This window comes from Calonectris borealis, chromosome 22 (genome assembly GCF_964195595.1).
Source record: "Calonectris borealis chromosome 22, bCalBor7.hap1.2, whole genome shotgun sequence".
Classification (NCBI taxonomy): Eukaryota; Metazoa; Chordata; class Aves; order Procellariiformes; family Procellariidae; genus Calonectris; species Calonectris borealis.
In genome coordinates this window covers 1,871,392-1,888,193 of record NC_134333.1, presented here as the reverse complement: position 1 = coordinate 1,888,193, position 16,802 = coordinate 1,871,392, and the positions used below count along the sequence as shown (strand labels likewise).

Genomic DNA, 16,802 nt, shown 5'->3' with positions numbered 1-16,802 from the left:
GCTTCTTTTCTAGGCAGTTGGAGAAACAGATACTTGTAGAATGTGAGCCATTTTTGTCTTGTTCATAGGTATTGTATGGTAACCTACCAAGGTTATCAAGCTGTCAGGCTATCAAGGGTGCGTCGGGGGAAAGCTCACAAATTTTGTATCCTCCCTTTTTTCCTTAGGGCTAACTTGGATTTTTCTGCCTGTAAGTGACATTACTCCTTCCTTAAGGGCAGTTGATGACATTCATCAAAGAGAACCTCGTGCTGTTGAGCAGGGTGAGGACACATGATGTTGACATTGGATTCTTTCATATTGTTGGGGGAATTAGGTGAGGGAAGGACACTATACAAAACTATCACCATTCCTTGTTGTAGTTTGCGTTCCTTCCTAACATAGTATTTGATTTGGAATTTCTTTTGGAGGTTGACTCAAGTTGATGAAGTTTAGTGTCTTGTGAGAATTTAAAATGTGCTGGGATATTCAAATTGCTGCTTCTCTGGGTATTTTCAGCCATGTTCACTTTAGGGACAGTGGAGGCAGCTGCATGCGGAGGCTCTGGCTCCTTTGGGCATCTTACAGTAGTCATTGAAAATAGATTAACTGATCTCTTCAAGTGCCCATTTCTGTCTGACTACAAATAAGATTGTCAAGGAGCAGCGAGGGCCAGGTCCTCCCTAAGGGACAGGGAACCAGGCTCAATAACATGACCAGCAGGGCAGGGGCTTCACCAGCCAGGGTCCAGCCCTGCAGCACCGGAGAGAGACAAGCAGGGCAGTCCGAGGACGGCAGACAAGGTCAGTCAGGAGTCCAGATTATCAGGCAAGTCCATGGTGAAAAGGCAGGTCCAGGGTCAAGCTGGGAAGTCAGTCCACGGGTCAGGGTGTGGATCAATGGAGTCCATGGCCAGGCACATCTGTGGCTGAGCTGAACACCGCTACTTGTACAACATCAGTGAGACCCCTGGGCCAATGGGAAGGGTCCTGGGAGGCCCCAGGACCATTAGGGCCTATTAAGTGTGTTCAGGACCCTGGCAGTAGCCTTCCATCCCAGCAAAGTGTGTCCTCATGTCTGGGAGTTTGCTTTGTCCGTCACTCCAGCCATCCCTAGCACAATGACAGTCAGGAAGTCTGGTGAGAAGATGATAGATGCTGAAAGGAGGGTTCAACCCTAGTCCAGCACATTTTGAGAATGCTCAGCTAAGAAGTTTCTCCTTACCTTTACAGGATGCTGGAAGCTGGGTGAGTGCCTCAGTGTCAGGGGCTTTGCGACCAAGCCTCTCAAGGCAAAACTGGCACTTCTGGACCATCCAAAACTTGGTGGACTTGAACCACACAGGCCTGAAGCCACGCAACCAGAGCAGCTGGCAGGGAACCAGGTTGCAAGAGGGAGAGAACAACGTGGAGGAGTCTGGAGGCAAAGAATCTGGGGAGAGAAGTGGGGAGATGGAGCTTAGACTCATGGGTATTAGAGGTAGGCAAAAGGGTGGTCAGGCCCACAGGATAGGGGGCTGCAGATGGTGAGGAGGCATCGGATGAACAAGTCCCGCTTTCCCCTCCCAGTCCTATCCCCACCGTTTCTGGCCTTACCACGGTGCCAGGCATCCCTCTGTTTCATGCGTACTGCCACACTGGATGTGAAGGGGGACGGAACCCCCAGGCTGACGCTGGACTTAACTGCGCTGTGCCGGATGTCCTTCTCTGCCCTGCTTGTCCCCTCCCAGGCCAGTTTCCACAGCAGGTGCATCATGGCCATGCGGTGCACAGGCAGCCTGCAGGGGCAGGGAGTTAGTCCTTGGTTCCACCTCGGGGAGGGGCAAGGGACACGTGCAGTAAAGAGGAGAGGGCAGTGGGGTAATGTTCACCCAGGTCCTCTCCCAAGGTCAGGGCAGACGGGACAAGGGGGGAGCACTGGATGCCCAGAATCTCTTCCCACCTCCGGCTGCAGTGGGAAGCAAAGGGGCACCTGCTGCCCCTCCTCCAGACCTTGCCACTCTGCCTCATGGGCAAGTCTGTTACCCTCTCACCTGCCATCTGATGATGGGGACAGTGAGAACCTGAGTGTGTAATCGAAGGACTGGCTGCCCACGTGGTACTGAAGGGTCACTGCTCCCTCACCCCCCTCTGGATCCTGGTGGCAGAAGGGAAAGAGTCAGACAGAAATGTTCATCTGCAAGGCAGCCTGGCTGCCTAGGTTCCCTCCCTGCTCTCCTAAGGTGGTAGATGTCCATGGTTGGAGCAGAAGCAGTGGTGTCTCTGGGGAAAGAAGGGGTTCACAGAGCCCTGATCCTGGTCTCTCTCAGGTCTAATGGAGGTGAAGGACTCTCAGTGCTGGGAAGGTGAAACAGGGAGTGGGTCCTTTACCTTCCAGAAAGCCCTGCCCCAGTGCATACAGTTCCTGGCTCACTCTCACCTGTGCTTGCCCATGGATTTGGGCATAGATGGATCTCTGATGTCCCTGGAAGATCATCTCAGGAGCTTTTCTGATCATTGACACCTCCAGGCCAGGTGGAAGGTCCCAATGTAGTGAGATCCCACTTGCCAGAGGCTGCAGAGCGCGCTGCAGGCATTTCACTGCCTGGTAAGGGGAAGCAGAGAGCACAGACCACTTGGGTTCCCTCCCAGTTCTGGGAGGGGGGGGAACTTGGAGGGGCTCTCTGAGTTGGAGTGGATGGTGGTATTTGGATTGCCTTGCATGTCTAGAAGAGCCATGGGAGATGTTGAATAGAGCAGAGGACTACCTGGGTCATTACCTCGGATGTCATGTCCATCCTGGAGTGGATGCACACACATTCACCTTTGGTCTCCAGGGCCATGGCCTGGGAAAGGTTGAAGCTGTCACATCTGTTAGTAGGAAAACAGAAACACCTGTACAGGAAAAGAGGGGGAGGTTAGAGGTGGGACGAAGGTGAGAGGCACGAAGGACAAGGGTGGTACAAAGGACAAAGTCTGGAGAGGTAAGAATGCTTCTGATCGTAGAAATGAAACTGACTCAGAGTTTTCCCATTCACTCCGGGGTGAGAGACATTGCCTGCTGGACAGGGAGATAGTGAGAACGGGTTTTGGGCCCACAGAGCACACGGAGGTATTGCAGGGTGAGGGGGAAGAGGAAAAGTTCTAAGAGCAGGGGAAGATTGGGAGAGGAGGCCCGCTAGATGAAGAGTATAGGCAGTCTTAGTGAGGTAAGGAAAGTGTGTGTGGGCGTTGTTGCTGAAGTTCCATCGAGGTAAAGAGAAGATCTGGGGCCATGGTGGTGCATTTCCCCCCACCTCTCCTGGGCCGCTCTATGATCTCAGGAACTCCCGTTAGGCCTTGGCCTTTGTGTAATGCGTTGGGCGGTGAAGCGTCCCTTGACCATACCAGGAACTCTTGCATGGCTGAGGTGGGGAACAGCACTCACTGTACTGGGAACTCCTGCTGCCTGGCCAAGGTGCGGAACAAGAGCGGGGATAATTCGTCATCCCCTGACACCCTTATCTGAGCCATAGCTCAAGTGGAAATGTGCCAATTTTACTGAAAACTTGAGAATTTTAGTAACTACCACCTTGGACTGTGGCCAGGATGGAAGTTTATGGATGACTAAAGCCAATCATCTTGCAACCCTATAAACAGAAGTCCTAAGTGAGACCCTTTGAGTTCTCCTGGACCGCAGCGGGCTGCGCCCAGCATCTGCCTCTGAGTGGGAGCCTCTCAGAGCTCGCAAACTCTCAGGTTTGCAATATTCGGAGGACCGTCGCCGAAAGCTGACGACGGGGCCTAGGCTGAAACACTCCTTGAGGCTCAACCCCTCAGCCGTTGAGAAATGCCGAGACATTTGACGTAAATATTTCACTGGACTTGGGGGGAATTTTTAACAGGTATATCTTTTGTACAATTATATATATTTCTCTGTGTGTGTGTGTGTGAATTGATTTAGATAACCGATAGTAAGCATAATCTGTAATTAAGTCACTGTTGTGATTGTAGTAAATTCTATTAACTCACTTTGTAAATGTTAAATTAGTCAATGATTACGTGTTGCTAAAATCTTGTGATGTACCTTAAAACTGTGAATGAATCTTAGACTGCTGCTAGACACGTATAATCCCTTAGGCATAAACTGTTGACCAAGTCTGGGACTAGGATTGGATCCAGCCGCGCCTAAGCTCCATCAGGAGTTTAGAAAGGAAGTGGGTCTGCTCTGAACCTCATGACTTAATGGGAGGGTCTCCCTTACCCTTTTGCGTCTTCGGACTCTGTATAAATCATTCTAGCTCGACTCTAACCCAATTTTCCTTTGGATGTTTCATCCATGTAGTAAGTGATAGAGTGAACCTTGCCATCGAACTCTGTTAAGTCACACTTTTATAAATTTCTATTAAAACCACTTTTTGCTAGTACCTTTGATGGTGGTTCTTTAAGCGACCTCTAAACCACTCATTCGCGACAGGGGCAGACTAGGATCTGGGAGAATGTTTGAAGGACTCTGACAGTCAGGGGGAGAGGAAGGTTGTGAATTAGCGTGTTAGGGGACAGGAACAGGGCTCCCCCATTACCTGTGCTGGTCCCGGTAACGGTAGACCTCAGCCATGACAGCTTCCTCTTCACTGGAGATCTTCCTTTGGATGAAGATGAAAAGCTGAGGGAGAGAGGAGGGGAAGCAAAGATTGCCAGGGCTGGGCACCCCTGTAGAGGAAAGACACCCTCCTAAAACGCAGGAAGCCTTCCCCATTTGCTCCCTTACCCTCTCGCGCCCTCTGGCCTTGAAACAGGACAAGAGATTGGGTGTCTCCTTTCATTAACACCAGGACACCTCTTAGCACAAAGGGGCACCCCACAAGGAAGATCCACCTTCCCCAAGTGCAGGCAAATTCCACAGAAGCCCTCCCACACTGCCCACCCTGCCATGAGGATGCCCCCTGACACGCGAACTCCCAGTGCAAACAGCAGCAGAATATCTCACCCTGAGCCCTGAAGTCTACCTTGACGCCATTGTTTACACCCATTCCCCTCCCCATAACCCTTTGGCCCTGGTACCTGACGGGGGCGCCCATGAAGGAGACGGGTGCTGTAGATAGACTTTAGGAGACCCAACAGGTCACAGCCCCCCAGATCAGGGCAGATGGAGGAGATGCGCCCCACTGCATGGTCCATGCTTTCCTGCGTGTATTCCACACTCTGCCTGTGGGAGGGCACCCAGAGTGTCAGAGGGAGGAGAACCTGGCCCACGGCTACCCTCACATGGCCACTCCCTAGCAAAGCCTTACCCCACTACCAGTGCTGCAGAAGCACCCTGAAAAGAGGACTTACCCTCTCACTGTCCCCAACATATCCTGCCCCATAACTGCCTTCCAGCAAGAGCTTGTCCCATAGTTTCACGTAGAAAAGTCATACTTTACTTACCTCTCGGCCCTGCCCCATCATCACCCCCAACTCACGGATAGAAGGCTTTGAAAGTGGCCCCAAAACTGTAGATGTTGAAGTAACAGCCCAGAGGCAAACTCTTCAGGAGGAAGAGCAGTGTGTTCTGGGGCCAGATGGAGGGATGGGCAGAGCTCAGATGGGGAAGCCAGGCAGAACATCCGCCCACGTGAAGCAGCTTCCCTCTCTCCCCACCAGCTGGGCATGACCGGTATGGACAACCCCCCCCAAAGACCTCCTCTGGTGGTACCTGTGCATCCTGGAAGAGGCTGCGGTCCATGAGAAAGAGCAATTCCCCAAGCTGGCCTGGATGGGGCACCACCTCAGGAATGTTGGGCATCAGTGTCACCATGGCCACAGGGTCTCCCAGCAGAGAGCCTGGAGTGTGTGGCAGGAAACAAGGAGGATTTTTAGGCTGGAGCCCGCTTCCCTGTCTCTTTGCTTTTGTCCTCCACATAGCCCTCAGCTCTGACTTATTGCCTGAAAAGCCCCTCAGATCCCCCCAGTCTCCCTGACACCCTCTCCCTAACCCCCACTTCCACCGTCCTCACTCACCAGGTGGGGCTTTGGGATCTCTCCTCTCCACTACAGCACTGAGAGTGTGAGACCCTCTGTAATACACCAGCAAGTTCAGACCATCCCACATCCAGGGTGGCAATTTCAAGGAGACCTGAGGACAAGTAGGGTGTGGGGAGGAAAGAGAACCAAATAAAAGGAGTGAGGAATCCTAAGGAGCGTCAGCAGGCTGCAGACCCTTCCCTCCACTCGCCCGTTGGGACTCGAGCATCTGGCAGGGCCATACCTCAGCAGATGTCTGATCTGGAGCTGTGTATTGCAGAGGGGTGTAGCTGCTGTTAACGGCTATGTGGGATACACCATGGGCTGACTTCAGACAGATGCTGAAGTGCACGTTTTCGGGCCTCTCCTCCTCAGAAGAGAACCAGCCTGCAGTGAGAAAGAGGTGTGAGAAGGTGAAAGAAGAGACCCTGGGGCATGTCTGTTGTTGGTAGGGGGGAAACGTGGCATCTGAGACACCCTTCAGACACCATCCCACCTGGTGGATCTGTAGACTCACACTGTGGTTTGTACAGGGATCTGTGGCGATCTCTTGCTGTGAGACATATGGGGAGACCCGTGGGCGTTCCTGACTGTGAGGTGCAAGGGGGAATATTCAGATTCTCTCACTGAGGCACGTGTGCAGATATGGGGGTCCTCCACCCAGAGGGATGCTGGGGAGTGATGCTGGGGGATGCATCGGGGGGATCACTCACCAATGTATTTTCTCGAGGGGAACAGCTCGCATGGCCAGCAAAACTGGGCAGCTCCATCAGGCTGCAGTGGCAGCTCCTGGACATAGCACAGGGTGATGGTCACCTCCCTGTTAAGAGGCAGGGTCCCCAAGAAACAAGCGAAGACAGGACCCCAAAGATCCCACTGGTCCTGCAGGTATCTTAAATTCTCCATGCCTGAAGTGGCTTTACACAGCTGCTGGGCCTGCCACAGAGGGAGAAAAATGTGTCACTGAGGTCTTCACAGGATTCATAAAATCATAGAATTGTTTAGGTTGGAAAAGACCTTTAAGAACATCAAGTCCAACTGTTAAGCTAGCACTGCCAAGTCCACTAGCACTAAACCATGTCCCTAAGCACCACATCTACACGTCTTTTAAATACCTCCAGGCCTGGAGACTCAACCACTTCCCTGGGCAGCCTGTTCCAATGCTTGACGACCCTTTCAGTGAAGAAACTTTTCCTAATATCCAACCTAAACCTCCCCTGGCTCAACTTGAGACCATTTCCTCCTGTCCTATCACTTGTTACTTGGGAGAACGAACCGACACCCACCTCGCCACAACCTCCTTTCAGGTAGTTGTAGAGCACGATAAGGTCTCCCCTCAGCCTCCTTTTTTCCAGGCTAAACAACCCCAGTTCCCTCAGCCACTCCTCACAGGACTTGTTCTCTAGACCCTTCACCAGCTTTGTTGCCCTTCTCTGGATACGCTCCAGCACCTCCATGTCTTTCTTGGAGTGAGGGGCCCAAGACTGAACACAGCATTCGAGGTGCGGCCTCACCAGTGCCCAGTACAGGGGCACGATCCCCTCCCTCCTCCTGCTGGCCACACTATTTCTGATACAGGCCAGGATGCCGTTGGCCTTCTTGGCCACCTGGGCACACCGCCGGCTCATGTTCAGCCAGCTGTCAATCAGCACCCCCAAGTCCTTTTCTGCCGGGTACCTCTCCAGCCACTCTTCCCCAAGCCTGTAGCGTTGCATGGGGTTGTTGTGGCCCAAGTGCAGGACCCGGCACTTAGCCTTGTTGAACCTCGTACGACTGGCCTCAGCCCATCGATCCAGCCTGTCCAGATCTCTTTGTAGAGCCTTTCTACCCTCAAACAGATGAACACTTCCGCCCAATTTCGTGTTGTCTGCATACTTCCTGAGGGTGCACTCGATCCCCTCATCCAGATCATTCATGAAGATATTGAACAGAACTGGCCCCAATACTAAGCCCTGGGGCACACCACTTGTGACCAGCCACCAGCTGGATTTAACTCCATTCACCACAACTCTTTGGGCCTGGCCATCCAGCCAGTTTTTTACCCAGTGAAGAGTACACCCATCCAAGCCATGAGCAGCCAGTTTCTCCAGGAGAACGCTGTGGGAAACGGTGTCAAAGGCTTTACTAAAGACTAGGTAGACCACATCTACAGCCTTTCCTTCATCCACTAAGCAGGTCACCTGGTCATAGAAGGAGATCAGGTTAGGCAAGCAGGACCTGCCTTTCATAAACCCATGCTGACTGGACCTGATCACCTGGTTGTCCTGTATGTGCCGTGTGATGGCACTCAGGATGATCTGCTCCATAACTTTTCCTGGCACCTAGGTCAGACTGACCAGCCTGTAGTTCCCCGGATCCTCCTTCCGGCCCTTCTTGTAGATGGGCATCACATTTGCTAACCTCCAGTCAACTGGGACCTCCCTGGTTATCCAAGACTGCTGGTAAATGATGGAAAGTTTCTTGGTGAGCACTGCTGCCAGCTCCCTCAGTACCCTTGGGTGGATCCCATCCAGCTCCATAGACCTGTGTGTGTCTACGTGGTGTGGCAGGTCGCTAACCATTTCCTCCTGGATTATGGGGGCTTCATTCTGCTCCCTGTCCCTGTCTTCCAGCTCAGGGGGCTGGGTACCCAAAGAACAACTGGACTTACTCTTAAAGACTGAGGCAAAGAAGGCATTAAGTACCTCAGCCTTTTCATCATCCTTTGTCACTGTGTTTCCCCCCACATCCAACAAAAGATGGAGAGTCTCCTTAGCCCTCCTTTTGTTGCTAATGTATTTAGAGAAACATTTTTTATTGTCTTTTATGGCAGTAGCCAGATTAAGTTCTAGTTGGGCTTTGGCCCTTCTAATTTTCTCCCTGCATAACCTCATGACATCCTCGTAGTCCTCCTGAGTTGCGTGCCCTTCTTCCAAAGGTCATAAGCTCTGCTTTTTTTCCTGAGTTCCAGCCAAAGCTCTCTGTTCAGCCAGGCTGGTCGTCTTCCCTGCGGGCTTATCTTTCGGCACATGGGGACAGCCTGCTCCTGCGCCTTTAAGATTTCCTTCTTGAAGGATGTCCAGCCTTCCTGGACTCCTTTGCCCTTCAGGACTGCCTCCCAAGGGACTCTGTTAACCAGGCCCCTAAACAGGCCAAAGTCTGCTCTCTGGAAGTCCAAGGGAGCAGTTCTGCTGACCCCCCTCCTTACTTCTCCAAGAATCAAAAACTCTATCATTTTGTGATCGCTGTGCCCAAGACAGCCTCAACCATCACATCACCCACAACTCCTTCTCTGTCCAAAAACAAAAGGTCCAGTGGGGCGCCTTCCCTAGTTAGCTCACTCACCAGCTGTGTCAGGAAGTTATCTTCCACACACTCCAGGAACCTCCTTAGACTCTTTCCTCTTTGCTGTATTGTATTTCCAGCAGACATCTGGTAAGTTGAAGTCCCCCACGAGAACAAGGGCTAGCGATTGTGAGACTTCTGCCAGCTGCTTACAGAATATTTCGTCTGCCTCTTCATCCTGGTTGGGTGGTCTATAACAGATCCCATCATGATATCTGCCTTGTTGGCCTTCCCCCTGATTCTTACCCATAAACACTCAACCCTATTGTCACCATCCTTAAGCTCTAGACGATCAAAACATTCCCTAACATATAGGGCTACCCCACCGCCTCTCCTTCCTTGCCTATCCCTTCTGAAGAGTTTATAGCCATCCATTGCAGCACTCCAGTTGTGCGAGTCATCCCACCACGTTTCCGTGATAGCAACTATATCATGGTTTTCCTGCTGCACAATGGCTTCCATTCTGTCACCTCCACCCTTCATCCCAATCTGCGGACCACCCCCTCCCACCACATTCCCAGTACCTCCTCCTTCTCCCAGAGCATTGCTTCAATACGAGTGTCCCCCATGGTAGCGTAGAAGGTGTGTACAACAGTGTCAGAGTCCACAGGAAAGATGAACATGGTCTCCTTGGGGACTTGCTGCATATTGCGGAAAAGCAGCTCAGACTCTACATCGGCTACAAAGTCCTGGATGGTTACATTTACTGTCACGGTTTCCAGCTCCACTTCAGGATAGGAAGAAAAGAACCATACTCCCCGCTGGAATAAGCCTGAGGAAGACACAACAGCTGTCAGAGTCCCTGGTTGCACGTCGGAAACTTTAAATTTGAAGTGTCTGCTTGTAGTGGGAAACAGTTGGGTGTCCAAATCTGCCACAGAAATGTCAGCTGCAGAAGCTGACAAATACCAATGAAAGGTCCCTGAGGCTGTCAACGTGTTTCCCTTAGACCACAGATCCTCATCTCTCTAAGCCCCTTTTTGTCCAATGCACACGGCAGCAGGGCCCTCAGATCGCCTCAATGTGCCATGCTTCATCTTAGTTCAGGCCTCCCATGGCATTGAGAAGAGTCTGTCTGTCCCCTAGCACATAGCGTTAGACAGTCCCACAATAGAGCTTCTCGCAAACGGCAGGAGGTGCCTTACAGCTCCTCAAACCTTCAGACCTTATCCCAGAGATAGGAGCAGGTCCCACCACCTGCTTTGAGACTAATGCTGCAAAGAGATGAGCTTGATTTTCAAGTTAAGCAGATATACTACTCATTTTGGACTACTGGAAGGGAAGGGGGGACCATAGCAAGGGCACTCAGCATGGCATCAAAGGTAGAGTCACAGGAAGTAGCCTCATCTTCTTTTCATTGTCAACAGTGGAGATGTTTCTCGCTGACCTCCCTTTCTCACCTGTCATACTTGTAGCGTATGGTTTATTTGAGGCCAACAATGTGTAGATCTGAATTTGGTTGGAAGAGGGCTTTGATGACCTCCCTTCCTGCTATGACAGCAGCCCATTGAAAGGCAACCTTCTCCATACCTTTGCCCCTGGTTTGAGATGAAGAGCATCTCATATTAGGGCAAGGTTTGGCATCAGTGGTGCATCAAACCTGATGGTAAAATGCGTTGGAGTAGTATCTTAGTCAAGAATGGCGTAACACTGTAGTAGGAATAGAGTGACACTTAGCAAAGGAAGGTATAAGACCTTCATAGGGGTTGCTGTAATGTCTTGGAGGGGGATGGCGTACAGAAGATGGTAGAGTTCACCTGGAGGGGATGATGCAACTCACCAATCAAGCAATGTACCTAGGTTTCACAACACAATTCAGTAGGGGATGATTTAGCACCACAGTAGAGGTGATGCAATATCATAGCACTGAGAAGTGTTGCCCCCCATCCCACAGTAGCAGACATCTCTTCTGCATCATCCTCCCACTTTTTGATGGTTTCCCTGGAAAGCCTTCAGTGCTATGGGTGAGATGAATCACACTTACTAAAACATCTTTTGCTATACCAGCCAGAAAAAGTGAAGGCTGACTACAGGCCCTGAGTTCCCAGAACATGGTGAGATGTGCCTCCCTGTCAACCACCCCAGAAATCAGTTCCTTCCCACATTGCTCTCCCAGCTAAAATCTTCTCCACTGCTCACAAATGCCACCCTTCTGGCTCCAACTCACCCCTACACATATACTCTTTGCACAGGACGCCACTTGTCCTCATCTTGAGTCTTTGGTCAAAGACAGCTTCTGTGTGGGAAAGAGCATAAAGTGAGCTATGAGGACCTTGTGAAAAAAACCTGGACACCTCCATCTTCCCTTCCTCCAAGATATGGAGCTCTGCCTCCACATACACGGGCCAAGATGATTCTTTGCTTCCTCATATCCCAACTCAGGATCCTTTTTGCCCCTCTCACACCAGCTGGTAGCAGATTAGTAGGAGAGAGGCCTGGGATGGGAATTGCAGGTGTCAAAAATGCGTATTGGTTCAACGGGGTGGTGGTGCTTAATTCAGATGAGAGCCCAGGGGAGGTGGGAGCAATGATGGCTCACAGCCTGAGACATACGGCACAGCATGAGTTTGGGCCTGAGCAGTGAAAATTGCACCTGGAGGACAGCGGTACCAATGTTGACAGAGGAAGAAATGGGCAGAAGGGTGGACAGACAGAGCGGGCAAAGCACCATCTGGGAGGATGGGTGGAGGAATGCATGGATTTGTGTGAGGAGAACGGTGTAGCTGGATGGTTGGAGAGGGCTGTATTCAGTGGCAGTAGGACTGAATGGCAGAAAAAAGTGACCGTATGGGGAATTGGGGAGGGCAATGGATGAATGACTTTGTAGTTGGGATGCACGGATGCACATCCAGGGAAGTGGGGGGCAGGAGGGTGGTGGAGGAATTGATGAGCAAATGCAGTTGTGTGGAATGTGAGGGCGAGGATGATAAAAAGTGTCTGGTTTTAGGCACGTAAAGCCACCAGGTCTGTGTACAGGTCGGTGGTCTGAACGCTTCCGATACTGAGTAGAGCCTTAACTCAGTTGTGAAAACATCGGACAGGAGGGTCATTTGCAGCGAGGAGCCCTAGTATGGGGGAGTGGTCCTCGCAAAGGTGAGGAAATCCAATCTAGCTGTCTCCCATAGGTCCTGTGCTATACGTATTGGCATCATGTGTCTATCTCGGAAACGACAGGACGTCTAAAATGATACTAGACAGCCATGTTTCAACAACTAAGTCTCACCCCTAAATTTAAATAAGAGGAAGAGCCTCTTCCTCTTAGCACGAAAGTAGGATTCCGTTCAAGATTATTATGTATAAATGTAGGTATTTAAAATAGATACGTTCAGATTAACTTCTAAACCCCTGCAAGGGCGCTTGCCAGAGGGCACAGAAAGCGGGGGTGAGAGTGGGGCAAAGGAATGAATGAGGAGTGAGGGGGACGCGAGGGGGGATAGAAGGAGGAAGGGAAGGAGGGACGTGCATTCTCTGCTGTAGTGATCCTGATGGGGGGAGCGCTGTACATCGAGGAGTAGTGATCCACTAGCAGTTAATCTGAGGAGGCACAGGACTGTGCTGCGCTGCGCTGCACATACAGCTTGGCTGTCAGGCCTGCGCTGGGCTGCACAAATCCCATGGCTGCAGGGTAACCTCAGCCAGCTCATTGTGACAGAGCCGGCTCTGGAACACGCGCACTGTGATATGCTGCGTGCTGATCGGAGGCACCTTGGGTACTGCACCACCCGGGGTTCCCAGCATCTGAGGGGACGTGATATTATCTATGCTATTCTCTCTTTCTTTCTAGTGTCAGCTCTAAGAAATGACGTTTCAAATGATACTTTGCAGAACCTGCGTGTCTTTCTCACCGGGGTCATGGTGAACTAGCACCTACCTCCTGGGGCAAAACATTTGGCGCAGTCAGTGCGCCCCAGCGAGAAATACTTTCCTGGAAAAAGGATAATGAGGAAGGCAGACTGAGAGCCTGGCTGGCCCCCGCACACAGCCGTGGGGGGCAGTCACAAGGAACTTGGACAGGTGGTTTTCCCAGTGAATTGGGAAAGTGAAGCGGAATTACATGAATGTCCCAGCCCAGCTGAAGGATGCACGTGTCCCAGGAAACACGGGGTAGGGGAAGGAGAAGGCAAAGAAAACTTGTGCTGCCTTTGGTTGTTTCTGAGGTGCTTGGAGCGGCCACGGGGACGCAGCAGCGCAAGGGGGGTCCCGGGCAGCAAACGGCGGGGCGGGGGGCGCCCGGGCGGCCCGTCCCGGGACCGCTGGGACACGAGCCGCTGGTGGCGGGGAGCGGGGCTGGGAGACCTCGGGGACCCGCGGGGGAGGGCCGCGAGTGCGGCAACAGCATCTCCGTGCGGCCGCCGGCGATGGGGAGGGCGCTAAGGGCAGCGCGGAGCCCCGGGCATCGGCGCCGGCCGCCCCCGCCTCGGTCACAGGGAGGAGCCGCCTTCCGCCATCGCGTCCCCCGCCCTGCAAAGAAGCCCAGGGAAGGGGCGGCCCCTCTCCAGCGTGGCTCACCAGGGAGGCCGGGGGGGAAGGACCCTCGCCCGTGCGCTCTGCGTGGCACGCTGCGGAGCCGCAGAGCGAGCAGCGGGTCACGGCTCTGCCAGGTGCTGGGGCAGGCGTAGCCCTAATTCGTGGAAATCGGCCCCGTTACGCCGGGATGGAAGTGATGACTGCTAACAAAATCGGGCTGGAGGGTGGAAGAACTGTCTCGAAGAGTCTGTCGAGCCTTGCAGCCGGGAGGACGCGTTGCATGATTATGCAGTTCCCTCCCAGGCACGGTAATAACAGCACCAAGGGAGCTGGGAGGAGCTGTCAGCTCTTGATCCTGCTCGGGGTGGGATTGCCAAGGGAATGGCTCTCGGGACCCTCCCTTTTGTTCCCAGGCGAAGAAGCATCTCCCGCTCCCCTGACTCAGCCCAGCATGAGCAGCAGTCTTTTATTCTATGCCAGCGCTGCCCCAGAGAGACCTTCTGAGTTAAGGGCTCCTTTCTCTTGACACTTGTAAATCTCAAACGGCTCCACAAGGATCAAGGTAAGTTCTTCCTGTAAGTCTAGGGTCTGCGCAGAGCAAAAGCAGAGAGTGAGAAAAGTCAAAGAAAAAACGAAAGGAAGGCAAGTCAGCAGGTCCAAACCTGACACCAGGGACTTGGACTTCACTCACCACCAAACGGAAGGACAGGTATAATTCTCCTCACTTTACTCATACGAGAAAGCTCATTCGCTCACTCTCTGGTGCTCTCAGAGAGGTCTATCTTTAGTCAGCCATCCTTGCTGTCAGTCTCTTTAAACTGTACTTTGATAATCCTCCAGATTCTGGAGGACCCCTTCATCAGAGGAATTCCTGGGGAGATAGCCCCTATTTGACGAAACTGAGAGTTGCTAAACTGATGAAAGACTAAAGATAGGATTCTTTGTTCGTAGTAGAAATCCTGGTTTACTGGCAACTGCTTTTAAGGATCCCAAGAAGAAAACTCATATGCTTGCACATCCATGTTCCTGTATTTTATTTTCTGTCAGGTAGGAGACTGAATTTACAAATACCATGATCTGTGCATGTGCCTCATTGTGAATTTGGACCTTAGCCTGCTGCCCTTGACCTTAGAGATCCCAAATGCGTAGGTACCACTTGAACTAAGTGGCCTGGCAGGATGGGGCAGCAAACACAGACACAGAAGCCTCCAAGCCTTTGCCAGGGTATGGCAAGCGCAGACAGACAAATGCACACATGCACGCAGAACAGGTCTGCAATCCTTCCACGTGGAGGGAAGGAAGGATGGATGCACAGGCAAAGGCACTCACCATGGAACGGCAGACTGCAGCAGGAGCAACGAGCAGACAGACACAGGAACGGCCCCGAGGCTGAAACCTGTCAGCCGCAGCATGAAAGGATGTTCACAGACGGCTCGGAGGAGGAGGAGGAGGAGGAGGAGGAGGAGGAGGAGGAGGAGGAGGAGGGCTGGTCTTTGCAGGAAGCGGCAGGGACGGATGGGAGCTGCGGTCGCTGCGGCAGTGCCTGGGTGGATTCCAGGAAAGGGAACGCTGCCAAATGTGCGCTCTGGGATACATGTTTGGGAACCAGGGATGCTGCCAGCCCTGCCTGCTGGGATGGGTGGGAGGCACTGGGTGTGGGGGTGCTCCAGGTCTCTGGGCGGCTCTGGGAGTTCAGTGGAGCCGTGAGGAAAGCAGGAACGGTGGGGAACCTGGATGGAGGGTGCTTTTTGGGCCCGGATCGGGGAGCCAGGCTGCGGGGAGGGGCACTAATGGAGACCATGCTGTGGGTCGGTCCCGTCCTGGGGAAGGCTTGGCTCCGAGCTGGGGATGCTGCCTGGGAAAGGCCTCTTGTGTGTGGTAGGGGCGTCTTGGGGAGCGAACTGCAGCAGCGGTGCAGGGGGTGGGGAGGGAGGGGGTGCTGCCCAGTACCGCCCGCCCCGCGGGGGGGTTGGAGATGGCAGGGTGGGATGGGGTGGGGTAAGGTGCCCGTGTTCCCCCGCGGCAGGCACCCCCCCACCAGAAGCGAAAGTGGCTGCTGGGCAAGGAGCCATGCCATTCCTGCAGCCAAAGTGCACCCACAAAGGCACTTCAGCCTGCCTCCTGACACCCTCCCCTGACGTTTTGTTTTGCAGCGGGCCACATCAGGTCCAAGAGGATACAGGCAGAAAGCCAGTTTTGGACCAGTGAGGAAACCTTGGAAAAAGAGAGGGGCATCTTGAGTCTTTATTCTAGACATACACCTGCAGAAAAGTGAATGCCAAAGCTCCAGACCTGGAAGGGGCACTGCTATGGGTGACCTCTGGAAGCCTACATCCAAAGACAGGGTCCCATTTTCCTGAGGGTCACCGAGACCTCCTGTTCACCAGAGGACAGGCTATTTAGGTTGAGAGCTGGAGTCACCAAAGCGCACTCGGTAGCTTGTGCACAGTCTTGTCAGAGGAGCAGCTACGGGCTAGCCTGATGTCCATGTGCATGACTGTGAAGTAACAGGCATGGTCAAATCCTGATTCGCTTCTGGAACACTGAAATTTTCTTTTCCTTACCTTGCAGCATTTCAGTAAGCCGGGTTTCATCAGTGTTGCTTTTCAGGAATTTTCTTCTCCAATGCTGATTATTAAAAATGTGAATTGAAAAACTCAGAATTCTTTTGAAGTGTCACTGAGATTTCTGCTGAATACTGAGAGCTTGGTGGTCTGCTTCTGGATATGAACTGTGTTCAGTGCTTGAATGGGTGAATGGATGACTTTGATCCTGGGCTCTCTGCTGAACTGAACCACCTTTTTCCATTCATTAGGAAAATCCATTACTGCAGAGAGACGGTATGGACACCACACTGCGTATGTTTCCATCAGTGCCCCAGCAGTCCCTGCATTTTAAAATGTTCATTCACAGTGCCCCTCCAATCCTGCAGCACACACCCTCAGTGATGTGCTTAAAAAGAGAAAAAAAAAAGACAAAAGTGGACCCTCTGGTACCATGCAACATGACTGTGTCGTAGTTTCAGCCTCTTTAAACCGGACACTTCCTTCAGGAGAAAACACCATTTTA

The 16,802-nt window shown here is 52.4% G+C and overlaps 1 protein-coding gene across 1 annotated transcript; it reads right to left on the bottom strand.

The window, feature by feature from the left end:
- Positions 1-1,050: 1,050 nt before the first annotated feature.
- Positions 1,051-16,558, bottom strand: LOC142091715 (von Willebrand factor A domain-containing protein 5A-like). Its single transcript, XM_075171094.1, has 18 exons — positions 16,433-16,558; positions 14,231-14,321; positions 13,138-13,191; positions 11,434-11,502; positions 9,791-10,038; positions 6,656-6,878; positions 6,187-6,329; positions 5,940-6,054; positions 5,635-5,762; positions 5,402-5,490; positions 5,001-5,145; positions 4,520-4,602; positions 2,738-2,852; positions 2,398-2,562; positions 2,012-2,115; positions 1,575-1,756; positions 1,204-1,410; positions 1,051-1,136 (listed from the first exon to the last, which is right to left on the bottom strand). The coding sequence occupies exons 1-18, from the start codon at positions 16,556-16,558 to the stop codon at positions 1,051-1,053; spliced, it is 2,373 nt and encodes a 790-aa protein (XP_075027195.1).
- Between the last annotated feature and the right edge of the window lie 244 nt (positions 16,559-16,802).

Excerpts from the sequence above, each read along its gene's own strand:
- LOC142091715 (XM_075171094.1), bottom strand. The coding sequence starts at position 16,558 with ATGGATTTTCCTAATGAATGGAAAAAGGTGGTTCAGTTCAGCAGAGAG. Across the intron at positions 10,039-11,433 it reads CAAAGAGTATATGTGTAGGG|GCTTATTCCAGCGGGGAGTA; the intron begins GTGAGTTGGAGC and ends TGTCTTCCTCAG. Across the intron at positions 6,879-9,790 it reads TGCTCTGGGAGAAGGAGGAG|GCCCAGCAGCTGTGTAAAGC; the intron begins GTACTGGGAATG and ends CCTCTGTGGCAG.